This window comes from Budorcas taxicolor, chromosome 5 (genome assembly GCF_023091745.1).
Source record: "Budorcas taxicolor isolate Tak-1 chromosome 5, Takin1.1, whole genome shotgun sequence".
Classification (NCBI taxonomy): domain Eukaryota; kingdom Metazoa; phylum Chordata; class Mammalia; order Artiodactyla; family Bovidae; genus Budorcas; species Budorcas taxicolor.
In genome coordinates this window covers 72,913,038-72,925,931 of record NC_068914.1, presented here as the reverse complement: position 1 = coordinate 72,925,931, position 12,894 = coordinate 72,913,038, and the positions used below count along the sequence as shown (strand labels likewise).

At 46.8% G+C, this 12,894-nt stretch overlaps 1 protein-coding gene across 1 annotated transcript in view; it reads left to right on the top strand.

Moving 5' to 3' along the window:
• Nucleotides 1-12,894, top strand: part of SCN8A (sodium voltage-gated channel alpha subunit 8) — a 122,893-nt gene that overhangs the window by 97,022 nt on the left and 12,977 nt on the right. Inside the window, exons 16-20 of the mRNA XM_052640752.1 lie at nt 499-969; nt 1,705-1,822; nt 2,346-2,500; nt 3,282-3,455; nt 8,882-9,004. Of these exons, the coding sequence (XP_052496712.1) occupies nt 499-969; nt 1,705-1,822; nt 2,346-2,500; nt 3,282-3,455; nt 8,882-9,004 (1,041 nt within the window). The remainder of the gene's footprint in view (nt 1-498; nt 970-1,704; nt 1,823-2,345; nt 2,501-3,281; nt 3,456-8,881; nt 9,005-12,894) is intronic.

Below are 12,894 nucleotides of genomic sequence, written 5' to 3'. Positions count from 1 at the left end.
ATTTCAGTTCCACCTTCTAGATTTGTTATTTGAAAGTCTGGTTCTCCAAGCCTAATTTTTTTCTAACCTGGGTCCTCCAGGACACCTGCTGCTCAGGAACACATGGCATCTAGGCATTCTTTGATCCTTCTCAATAATCCATGCCCACCTTTTTGTTTGTATTTTTGGAGAATTTCCTCCCAAAATGGATACAACCTTTGCTTTTTCTGATTATAAGAAAAGGAGTATGTTTTGAAGTACATATATATGTGAATAGCACTACAAAAGAACCCAAAAAAGGAGTGCTGAACTCCTTGTATTACAACCAAAACCAAACAAAATGTGCACGTAGTGACATGAGCACTGAAAACACCACGTGAGTCAGAGAGAGCACAGTAGAAACTCTCGAGTCTTTTCCATAAGACTGTGAGCCTGCAGTTTACAGCCCTAGTTTAGTGGATAGCTGTACCCAACACCCTTCTCCATTCACTCGCCGTTTTCCTAATGCTTCCGGTGCAGGTGCTGAACCTGTTTCTGGCCTTGCTTCTGAGCTCATTCAGTGCTGACAACCTGGCGGCCACAGACGACGATGGAGAAATGAACAACCTGCAAATCTCTGTGATCCGGATCAAGAAGGGCGTGGCGTGGATCAAGCTGAAAGTGCATGCCTTCATGCAGGCCCATTTCAAGCAGCGCGAGGCCGACGAAGTGAAACCTCTGGACGAGCTGTACGAGAAGAAAGCCAATTGCATCGCCAACCACACCGGCGCCGACATCCACCGGAACGGTGACTTCCAGAAGAACGGCAATGGCACCACCAGTGGCATCGGCAGCAGTGTGGAGAAGTACATCATCGACGAGGACCACATGTCCTTCATCAACAATCCCAACCTGACCGTGCGAGTGCCCATCGCCGTCGGCGAGTCCGACTTTGAGAACCTAAACACCGAGGACGTCAGCAGCGAGTCGGATCCTGAAGGCAGCAAAGATGTAAGGTCCCAGCCAAGAAACGTGTCTTGATCCTGTGTAAGAACAAATGATCAGTCTTGAGACTGGTCCAGCCATGGGCCTGGCAGAGAGATTTTGGAATAGCCAACTCTCAACTTTGAACTTTTGGGCTTCCCTGATGGCTCAGACAGTAAAGAATCCGCCTGCAATGCAGGAGAACTGGATTCAATCCCTGGGTCGGGAAGATCCCCTGGAGAAGGGACTGGCCACCCACTCCAGTATTCTGGCCTGGAGAATTCTGTGGACAGAGGAGCCTGGCAGGCTACGGTCCATGGGGTCGCAAAGAGTTGGACAAGACTGAGGGACTTTCACTTCACTTTCAACTTTGAGAACCAATTCTACCCACCCCCAGACGAGCTAGATTCCTGAGATGTTCCCAGATCTGCCTCTCTTGCTTCTGAGTCATCTGGATCAGAGGCTGGAGGAAACCCTCGGGTACTTCACTGCCATCAGTCTGTCTGAGCTGTACCACTGAGACCAGCTATAGTCCCCTTCTGCCTAGGGCAGACCCTGTCCTCCGCGAGCAGGCTGTGATGTTGTGCCCGCTCCTGACAGGTTCTGCAGGCCCTATCGTAATTGTCAGCCCATGGTGAATTGCATGAAGAGTTTCTAGCCTGAAAGGTAGCTCTGCATCATCAGCACCAAAGGCAGTGTGGTCAGCATGGAGCGGACGTGCTGCTGTAGCACTGCTTCTCTCCTTTCTCCTTACGTATCTAGAAACTGGACGACACCAGCTCCTCTGAAGGAAGCACCATTGACATCAAACCAGAAGTAGAAGAAGTCCCCGTGGAGCAGCCTGAGGAGTACTTGGACCCAGATGCCTGCTTCACGGAAGGTGGAAGGGGGCCAGGGGAGCGGGCGGCATGTAGCCCTTGCATGGCTTGCAGACAGTGTTTATGCCAGGGTCCGTGGTTGGCCGGGGAGAGGGGGGCTCTGTGGGTATCTGCAGGAACTTTGTTCCTCACCTCATCAATTTCAGGGAGGCTGATAACCTTTTTCCCCATTTGATTCTCAGCTGTAACAAGTTTTTATTCTCAAAACTTTCCTTTGTCCATTTTTCTCAACATCAGCCCCAAGACTTCCACCGTGTCTGCCTCCTGACTACCCTTCTCCTCCCGCTCACTGCTTCTTTATAGGGTATCTTCCCATCACCAGAGGGCCTTGCCCTGGCTGCCTGGCAGCGTAGCTTCAGCCCCACCACCCTCTCCACTTCTGAGTCAGAGGTTCTGAGTCAGCCGCTGAACTCCTGTCGTGCTGTGCAGTGGGGCAGCACCTGGGGGGCCCTGGAAGAGGAAGGGGAGGGCGCATCTGGGTGGGGTGCATCCCACAGCCTGATCTGCCTCTCCCACCGGTGCCAGGTTGTGTCCAGAGATTTAAGTGCTGCCAGGTCAACACTGAGGAAGGGCTGGGCAAGTCTTGGTGGATCCTGCGGAAAACCTGCTTCCTCATCGTGGAGCACAACTGGTTTGAGACCTTCATCATCTTCATGATTCTGCTCAGCAGTGGCGCCCTGGTGAGGTCCAGGGAGATCTGCTGGGGGACCGACTCCGCAGGGGTGTAGGGGCCGGCAGCAGAGACTGGATGGCTGAGCCCAGTTTCTCTAACGACACAGCCTGGCTGCAGACCAAGAGTAACGATCCACTCCAGTGCTTTGGGCTGGTGTTTTGAACCCTGGGGATTAGAATGCACACTTGCCTGTATCTTCATCCTAGACCTCAGCATGATCCCTCTTGAGCCCAAGGCCCCCTTTTCATCAGGATAAGAATACAAATGACCAAGTATCTTCACTGCTTAGCTTGCCTCATTAAAAGCAACTTCCCTTACTTCCCTAATACCCCTAATTCACAAAGGACCGCATTTATATGATTCAGTTTATACAAAATGTCCAGAAGGAGCAGATCTGTGGAGACAGAAAGCAGATTGGTGGTTGCCAGGATTAGGAGGAGATCAGGAGACTAGAGGGTGACAGCTGGAGGGTGTGGGGTTTCTTTGGAGGGTAATGAAAATACTCTAAAGTTGACTGTGGTGATGAATATATGACTCTGAATGCATTAAGAGCTATTGTGCTGTAAACTTTAAATAGCTGAATTATGAGGTATGAAAATTACATCTCAAGAAAACTTTTTTACAAAGAAAAGCCATGTGTAGCAAGGGATAGAGTGAAGGAAGATGGGGAGCTGATGACCCGCCAGCACAGGTGGGAAGGCTGCTGGGGGTTGCGGGGGTGGGGGGTGGGACGTCCGTGTTGCTTGTTTCCCTGTAGGCACTATAGGCAGCTGCTGCCTCTCTTCCAGGCCTTTGAGGACATCTACATCGAGCAGAGGAAGACCATCCGTACCATCCTGGAGTACGCTGATAAAGTCTTCACCTACATCTTCATCCTGGAGATGTTGCTCAAGTGGACAGCCTACGGCTTCGTCAAGTTCTTCACCAATGCCTGGTGCTGGCTGGACTTCCTCATCGTGGCTGTACGTGTCCTGCTTTTACTTCCCTCCGCTGCCAGCAGGAAAACAAAAGCAGGGACTGCCCTTCCTCTACTGGCTGGAGTTGCCTGGGGCCCAGGAGGTTTGGGTCAAGTTCCCTTCGGAGCGCTCAGGTGGTGACTTGGGAAGCGATTGTGAAGTCCCCGCATTTGCTCCAGGCCCTAAGTCACCAGTTCATTAGTGGTTTGACCTAGAAGTTTCTGAGATTAGGAATGGGAAGAGGAATCATTGGTGTCCAGGCTTTGTTATTAGACTGGGAACAGGAAGGTTCTGGCCCCAGACCAGCAGTGTTGTCGTCCTGCTGCTGCCAGAAGAGGGCTGAGAGGACGGGGCGGGTGGGGTGGGATCAAAGTAGACGCTCCTGCTGACCATCCCCAGGTACACTCCCATCCATCTCAAGTCTTCATACCAGACTCACCCGAACAAATCTGTCAAGGAGAGGAAAGAACCCAACAGAAACCCTCCCCCGACTCCCACTCCTTCCCACACATGGCTATTTCCACAGTGGTGATCAAACTTAAAAAATCCTTTTTTTCTCCAGGTTTCGAGACCATCTCCACGGCTCAGTGGTCTTTACCTGCTGTGTTATTTTTCAGGGTGAAGCCACGTCACCTATAACTATTTCTCACTCCACCAGGAACTGTTCCTTATTGGGCTTTCTAACCATGATGAGTGCTTCTTATTCTGTCTGATCACTGAAGCTTTTTTCTTCTAGTCAAATCAGCATTTGAATGAGAATGAATGGGTATTTCAGGAGCAGGGCCAAAGGTGACTTCACTTCCTTCTGAGAGTGGAGAAGGGGAGTGTTTGGTGGCTGGGTTGGTCCTTTTAAAATAGGTTTCAAAAAAAAAAGAAAAATAAAATAGTTTCATTGGTGAACTGCCTATGGAGCCCCTCTGGGCTGGCACGAAGCAGCACAGAAGTCAGAAGCACCTGGCAGTCTGCACCAGGGCGGTCTCTGTTGGGTTAATGCACTCCTTTCCCAAAGCAGCATCCTCGACTCCTTCCGAGAGCTGTCACTGTGCTCCAGTGAGGTGAGGAGGTCACTGCTCTTAGAGTGAACCAGGGAGGTCTTGCCCCAGGGTGGCCAGCATGAGCGCCTCTAGCCAGAGGTGGCAGCGGAAGGGCCTCTGCCTCCTCCCACAGATGGGAAGTATAAGTTCTAGGAGGTAAGGAATGGGTTTGGGATCAGACCCAGAGACCTGAGGTGACACAGGCCAGTTCTCTTTCTACAGAACAGTGGAAGTACCCTGGAGCCTCGATTTCACTGTGACTCCTCAGGACCGCTTAGAGTCAGGTGGACACCTGCGGGAGACCTAGGGGCCCCTTGTCTTCTAGACGTTCCAGAAACTCAGATAGGTATGTCCACTCCCACACTTCCAGAAGCCCTAGGGAAGCTGTGATTCAGCACAAACCTTCCCCACCTTGACCTGCCTCCCATTCACCCTAACCTGTGCCGCTCTCCTCTTCCCTCTGGGTGGGCAATCAAGTTCCCCACATTCTGCTGCTGTTATAGAAGAATTAACAGTTCTGCAGGTCAGTGTGCATTTAGTAAATACTTTTAGCACTCTTTATACTAAGTGACAGGGAAGCAAAAGACATGAGAAAGACATGGAGCCTGCAGACAGTAATCCTTAAATCCTCTAACTTTGGGGGGTTGCTGGATTCTTCCATTGCCATGAGACCTGACTCTGGCTCCTGAAACACTTCTGGACCAGTAACTAGTAAACAGAAATAAACAAAACACCATTCTCTGTGTAGAATTGTCCCAGGAGCCATGGGGAGTCAGAGGGGACAGGGAGGGATGGCCCTGGCCCTTGGGAAGCTCACCTTAGCTGTCCAGGCCACTCTTACCTGATTCCAGGCTTGTGGAAATCCCGCATTCCGGGAACAGGTCTCTCCCAGGACTCTCAGTTTTCTCTCAGGCAGAGCAGTGCATTTATTCTTCATATATCAAATGTTCATTCAACACCCACAGCACAAAACCTCCTGCCAGGTGTTGGGGGGAAGCAGAGAGTAGAAGACAAGATGGACGGAGGAGCCTGGTGGGCTGCAGTCCATGGGGTCGCAAAGAGTCAGACACGACTGAAGCGACTTAGCAGCAGCAGCAGAGGACAAGATTACTTCTCTCAAAGAGCTGAAAAGATCAGACACACATAACCAGTGTGAAGCAGAGTGTGCCAGGGTGGGGCGAGGGGCAGCAGCTCCAGCCCGTGCCCTGGCTGCACTGTGTGTGTTATGGATGGAGAATAAGGCTTCGACTGACACCTGGACAGCTGGAACCATCAGAGGATTTGCTGTCCTTTTAAATAAAAAGTCTGGTCCCTTCAGTATTTTAGAACATCAAGCAGGTGTAAATTTTCGGTCCTAATTTAGCAGCCTCTCTGAAAAGCTCTCTTTCCTCCCATTTCATCCACCAGTGACTCGATGCCGGAACCTGTTATTCATCACCATGTTTGTACCTCTAATGGGTTTTCATTCTTCCTCATTGCCTCTTAGAGCCACCAGGGTACTTTTTAGAATCATGGAGATGATCTAGACGGGTTCCAAGATTAACTTTCTTTGTTTATAAGCCACATGAGTTCCCAGAGACAACATTTTCTTCTGCCCAGGTCCTTGGCTGCCCTGGAGATTGTGTCCTGGAAAAGAATTTCATCATCTTCTCCCAGGGAAATTTACCCCCAGCATATCCAGAGATTAGCCAGCATATCTGTTCCAGGGATGGGAACTTGCAGAGACCATTCACCTCATCCTGAATTCACTACTGAAAACACTCTCCATTTGGGAATGTTCATGTCATTTTTAAAAAGTCACACAGTGTCTCTCTTTTCTTCTATGCCTGCAGCCACAGATAGCCTGGATTTTTACTTGCCCTCAGTTCCTTTTCTTTTTCAGGTTTTATTCTTTCCTTAATTCTTTTAAGCAATGTTATGATTATGTCCAGTGAGTGTTTAACATGGAGACTCAGCAGATTATAAAATTACCACTAACTACCCAGATAGGACGCTTGCTGATGCTGTCTTGGGAGGAGATCTTGGTTCGATTGGTCAGTTGAATAGCAGACTGTCTCAGCAGCATTTAAAGCCAGCCTCTGAATTGGCATCTGTACCTCCTCCACCCTTCTCCCCACTTTGGGCCTATTTATTATCAGATAAATCACCGCCCACCCCCACCCCCCTGCACCAAGAACCAGAATCTTCTTGCCTTGTATGAAGCTTAGTTTTCTGTAATCTTTACCTGGCATAGTTATGCAGAATTGATTTGGGTATTTTGACCTCGAGTATTTGGTTGAAGTAGCTTACCTTCAGACGTACCCATTCAGGTCTCACTTAAGAATATGACAGTGTTAGATGCTTCAGGGTTGAGACTTGGCCGCGCCTGGCAGTCGTAGACAAAAGACACCTCCATGTGGATTCTTACTGTCAGTGATGGATGGAGGGGAAATGATTGGTTGGTACTGCTGTGTTCTAGATAAAGCTTTTGAGCCTGCTGTTTTGGAACAGAAATTATACTCTGAGCCATCTACCCTTCAAAGAACCTGAGTAGCCGAATAAGGCAGCCGTTCATTCCAGATTTGCTCTGGCTACTGCCTGGCCTTCAGGGAAGAGATCTCCACTCATGGACTATTAGGACAGGCATAGCCAAAGGTTCACACTGCTTTAAACTCTGAAACCTCTGAGGCTGCTCATCCCTGACCCTCATAGGCCATTGACCTGCTACTTCTACCCCTGCCAGCCTGCTGCTTAATTATAAATATCTTTGTTTTTTTAAAAAAAACTTTTTGTACAGTTCAGAGATACAGAATCTTGAGAAATAAATCCCTCAGCTAGAGTTTAAAAGCATCAAATGAAACCAAGAACCAAGTTGTGGATTGTTTCTCTTTTTTTTGCCTCTAAATTTGCTTTCAAATATCATCAGTTTAGGCTAAGCCAACCTATAATCATTACTTCCGAGTATAGGGAATTTAAGAATTGTTGATGAGAGCATCTTAACCTATCCTAGACTTGTGGTGCAGTATAAGGGAAATACTTCTCTAAGAAACCCAGAGCCCAAACAGTCTAACTAAAGGTATTTCTGGTCTTCTTCCCATGAAGAGCTCTGTGCCTCTCAGGTTAGGCCCAGGCAGCCCTCCGTGTAGTTAAGGGATCTGTGGGCTAGCCACTCTGCGAGCTCTGGTAGAATAAGGTGGGTCTGCCTCTGTAAAAGCAAGAAAGCATTTGGCTGACTCCAGGCCTAGACACCAGACTGCTTCTCCCCAGTATGGCAATATACACAGCTCCAAATTGTGCAGATACCATAATCCTTTATTGGGATTTTTGTCATCCAGCCAGGGGGGTGTTGACCTGTCTGTGGAAGAAAGAGTTTTGCCTGGGAATCAGGAGTTTGGGCCTTTAATCCTGGCTGCAGAACCACCAGTGTTGACACTGGGCAAATTCTTGTGTGTGGGCCTCAGTTTCCTTATCTGTAAATAAAAAATTCATCCAAGAAGCCTTCCAGCCATTGTCCTGATGATAAGAATAAGAGAAGATTTTCCTAGAAAGGTTAGACCTGAGGCCAGTTCTTTCGGGGCTTTGTGGAGAGAAAGCATGGGAATTATAAGGGAAAATATGGATTCAGTTGTCCAGACCTACCCAAGTTCTCATGACCATGAGGGAGCCGTGATTCTAGTTAAAAAGATGGAAGGATTGTTGCAGTTAAAAGTGAGAGAGTCACTTGAGTTCCCATGGAGCCAAAGTTCTGTCAAGAAGTTTCTCCATTTGGTCCTTTTCTTGTTGGAAACTGCGAAGTCTACTGTGGTGCTTATTGAATCCGTTTCCTTGTTGATGTAGTAACTGATCCAATTCTCAAACAAACGGTTTCTCGTCAACCAGGAGTAAGAGAGCTTGTCCTTGTTGGAAGTCCGTGGTGAATGAGCTGAGGAGGGGGCAGCCTGTGTGGAGTGTGTGTATTTATCTGTATTCTTTTCCATAGGTACCATTAAATTTGTCTGGCTTAATTTAATGGGAACTTCTGGGACCTGCAGAGACTGTAAAGGGCGAGGGTAAGGCTTTTGTCATCTGTTCAGGCTCCTCTCCTTCCAATGGGACTTCCTCATTCTCCCTATCCCGTCAGCCTCTTCCCTTTGCCAGTTTGTATGTCCGTTCTTCTGCCCTCTCTCGACGTTCTCTTCCCTTTGTGTTTTTCTCTTCTGCCTCAACCACCTTTCCTTCCAGGTCGTTTGAGCCCAAGTTGACGTAGGCAGCTGGTGTAACACACTTCCTCTTCCGGGAGGGCGGGGCCCAGTCTGTGTCATCAGGGCTAGGGGTTTTATTCTAACTCTCTGGATCCTCTGTTTCTTTTCTGTTGTTGTTGCTGTTTTATCTTTTGTTTCCTTTTTTTTGTTTTTGTTTTTCTCTTCTGTTTCCGTGTAGGTCTCTTTAGTCAGCCTTATAGCTAATGCCCTGGGCTACTCGGAACTAGGTGCCATAAAGTCCCTTAGGACCCTAAGAGCTTTGAGACCCTTAAGAGCCTTATCACGATTTGAAGGGATGAGGGTAAGATACTAAGAGCAGCTGATCCTTCTGCATGCCAGTGGACACTGTTTAAGCATGCTAGAACTGATCACACGGTGGGAAGGTCATTCAAACACGAATTCTGTGATGCAGCTGCTGTCTTGATCCTCCACTCTCTCTCCCCCGCACCTGCCCTGTGCGAAGGGGACTCACATTAAGCTGCCTCATCATATTAATACTGGCCCCACCCCCAACAACATGCCATCGCAGACCATTTTAACATTGGCTATTCTCATTTGGCCTGGCTTACCTGTAGCACTTGGGGCGGCTTTCTGGGCTGTTGATTTAATAGGGAGAATCACCAGGTGCAAAGAAGGGGAATTGTGACCCACAGACTCCCTGAAAAGCAGAGGCCACAGACAGGCAGAGTGCTGGATAGGGGCGTGAGCCAGGTGGGGACCGTGGCCTTGGAGTCGCTGAGAAAGCACCTGAGAAGGGGCTAGAAGCTTGGGACGGTAGGCCTGGAAATGGGGACAGAACAGAATTTGGCATGACCCTGGGAAAAGAAATGCTTTTCTTTCTATTCTGATTCCTCTTATTGCACCTTGTTGTTCTCAGCCCAGTCCCATAAGGACTGGCAGCCTCCGTCTGATAGCAGAGCTTTCCTCCTCATCCCCTACCCCTCTGCCCACGCTCTCTGGCCCCCTATTGTAACACTGCTAAAATAACAACCAGGTACAATGATAGATGCCTATCAGCTAATTCTTCTGAAATTTCTCAACCCCTGCTGTTACCTGCTTGGGCAATACTCCACCCAAATCCAAACAGGGCAAGGTGCTGTCACCCTGCCAACTGAGAAATAAGGCTCCCTCTTTTGGTGCCTTTTTGCTGTCTCTCTTGGTTTAAAAAAATTCTGTGTGTGGGCACATGTATGTGCATGAGCACACACATAGTCAGTTTCCTAAAATCAAATGGACAACTGGCTTCTGATGGTAATAGTTGTCCCAGGGTAATCAGAGAGGTCTGTTATACTTAACGAGACCAAGAAAACTCACTTTAATTCAGATGTTGAATACATGCAGGAGAGCAAACCAGAGGATATTTTTTAAACGTGCAGAGATCAAACATTAAACTGTTGCAATGGCCCACACAGAGCCAGACTGCTCAGGGAAACTAGGTACCAGAACGGTACTGCCTCACTCCTTTCTCATCTGTGGGTTCCTGGCCACTGTTCCATGAAGCCACCCACATCTGCCCAGGAAGATGAACATCTCCCTTGGCCTTGGGGATTTTATTATTTTAGTTTATCCAGACAAATGCTTTCTGTAAGACATTTGCATTTCTGCTGTAGCACAGTCACAGTTTGGTTTACTAAATAGAGCCTTTCTGCAGCCCACCTGAAACCATCTGTAGGAAGGTCCATTCCACAGCAACATACATTTATTTGAATTAAGGGGAAAAAGTTGGGATTCTAAGTCTTTCTCGCACAGATAAGAGATTTCAGAATGTGTGCTATTAGGTCCTTGTTATGCTCAGGCTAAATGTAAGTGGGGAGAGAGTCTGTTGAAGAGGGCTTAGCATTTTAGGGGGCTCTGGTGTCACTGGAGATAGGGTTAAAATGCTCTTCCCTTCTCCCCAACCTTCCTACTATTTTCAGAAGTTAGATAAATGTTTTAAATAAGTTGTACTAGTTTTGTTATAGAGCTGATCATCCATTTTGTTGACTGAAGGCAATAATTGCAACATTGTGGCTCAACTCAGTAGCCTGTGATCCTCCAACATGCCCCAGGATGGGTCCCAGATCTCCTAAAGTGAAACCAGTAATACCCAAAGAAAGCCTGAAAAGGAGATGCCCAGTTGACACTTGCTACAACCTTTCTCTATTTGGGTGCCCGTTACCGCCAGTCCCACCCTGTGGCAGAGGTAGCCCTCATTGATCAGCTGTGGCCAGTTGACTCACAAGGACCTTGTGTGAATAGTCTGAACGCCAGGGCCCTTCTGGTGGCCACACCCCTTCCCTTTAGCTCCTCCTCCTTTCCTCTCCTTTCGGGGACTACCAGTTTCATTCCCTCAAAACTTGTCAACTTTCAGGTTGTTTAGGAACCCAGAGATCTGGAATGGGTGACCTTCGAATAGAAAGTTTTATTTGAAAAGCATTAACAAAGGTTTTTTTGAGATGAGATAATCAGGGCAGGCACAAGTTTGAACCCAAAATCAGGCTTTCAAACAATAAGACAGTAAGGAAAGTTCTGGTAACGGGTGAGCCCGCCTTTGGTTGACTCCAGTCATCGACAGCATGGCCATTTCTGGTTGGGTCGGAGGTGAGGGCTCATGACCCATTCCTGGGCAGCAGTCCCCCCGCCCTTTTGTGCAAGAACTGCAAGAAGGGAAGAGTGAATTTGCCTGAGCTTATCGTAAGTCCCCCAGTAATAAGCAGAATTAGGGATTGACGTTTCGTTTGAACGTTGCCCTTCCACAGGGATGTGTTTCCCACTTCTTGGTTTGGGTCCTTGGGTGTGCCACCACTTGAGAGACTGCCCTTAGAAAATGTTAAACAAGAACTAAATACCATCAACGCGGATGGACTCAACTGTCACTGTGCTGCTCCAGTGAGAGGCTCAGACCTTCACTTGAGGGGGAACATAAGGCCCTAGCTTGTCCTGGGACCCTGACTTCAGTCTCTTCCTAAAGCCAAAGACCAGAACACTGAAATACTCCTGCTATTGGCAAAGGAATACTTAATATAGTTCTTTGCTTTTCTCTCCTCCATAGTAATCTTCATTTAAGGATTTTGCTGTGCTGTTAAATTTTTTGAGGGTACACAATAGTAATGCTGTGAGACATGCATGCATTTTTGTTGATTGTCAGTACATAGTTTTCCATTAAAGCCATGTTCCCTCTGCCATGTATTCAAAGCTATTTGACAGGTTTTATAGTATTTAATGAGCAATAATGTTCCAGGCATTATAGAGAAGACAGAAATGCTGAAAGAATTAGTACACGTTGGAATTTTTCATCAATTAAATGAGATTTGTATCAATTGCTAAATATAAACTTCTATTGAAAAAAGTAGCTTTATAGATTGCTAGATCGTAGCTTTAAGTAATATTTGTATACCTGATCTTTAAAAACAATGAATTTCATCATAATTAAAAACAATATAAGCCAATACAGTATTGTGAAGTAAAGTAAAAATTAAAATAAAAAAAAACACAATATAGAGTAATTTGAGCTATTAGAGGGCAGAAGAGGAGATCCAATTTATTATGAAACTATCCTTGGAAACTTAAGTTGTCATTTATATATATTATATATATATATATATATATATATCTGTAGTGTAAGAGTTAAAATAAGAAAGCATACTTTCTTGCTCTTTGGTTGCTGAAAATATTAGCTAATGTTCACAAGGAAGAATTATTAGAAATGTCATCAATTCTCTTTACTGTTTTATTCATGAAATGAAGCTAAGTTCTTCTTTGGTTATAATGAAAGTACATTTCATTATAAGTGAAAGCACATTTACATCTTTAAGTACACATTAGACTTTAAGGGATTTCTACATCCTATGTATCACAGAACACCCAGTAAATACTTCTGTGTATCGATTCCTTTGTGCAAATCCATGAGTATAAAAGTGAAAGTAGCTGCTGATTCTTCCCTGCTGTAAATATTACCCCATACTTGACTATAAGACACAGACACCATGCAGGACAGGTTAGACTAGGTTAAGGTGGCCAGAAGAGTTCCTGGAGTAGGTATATTCTGAATTGATATAAAAAGCAAGATTTCTAGGCTTCAGATCTTTGGGGACCAGCTTCCGTATTGCAGACCTGTGATGGTCTAATGGAAGGTCATCATCTCTCATCCAAGCTCTGCTGAAAAATGCTGTCACGTAGACTGGAGCTTCTGAAACTTTACGTAACCTACTC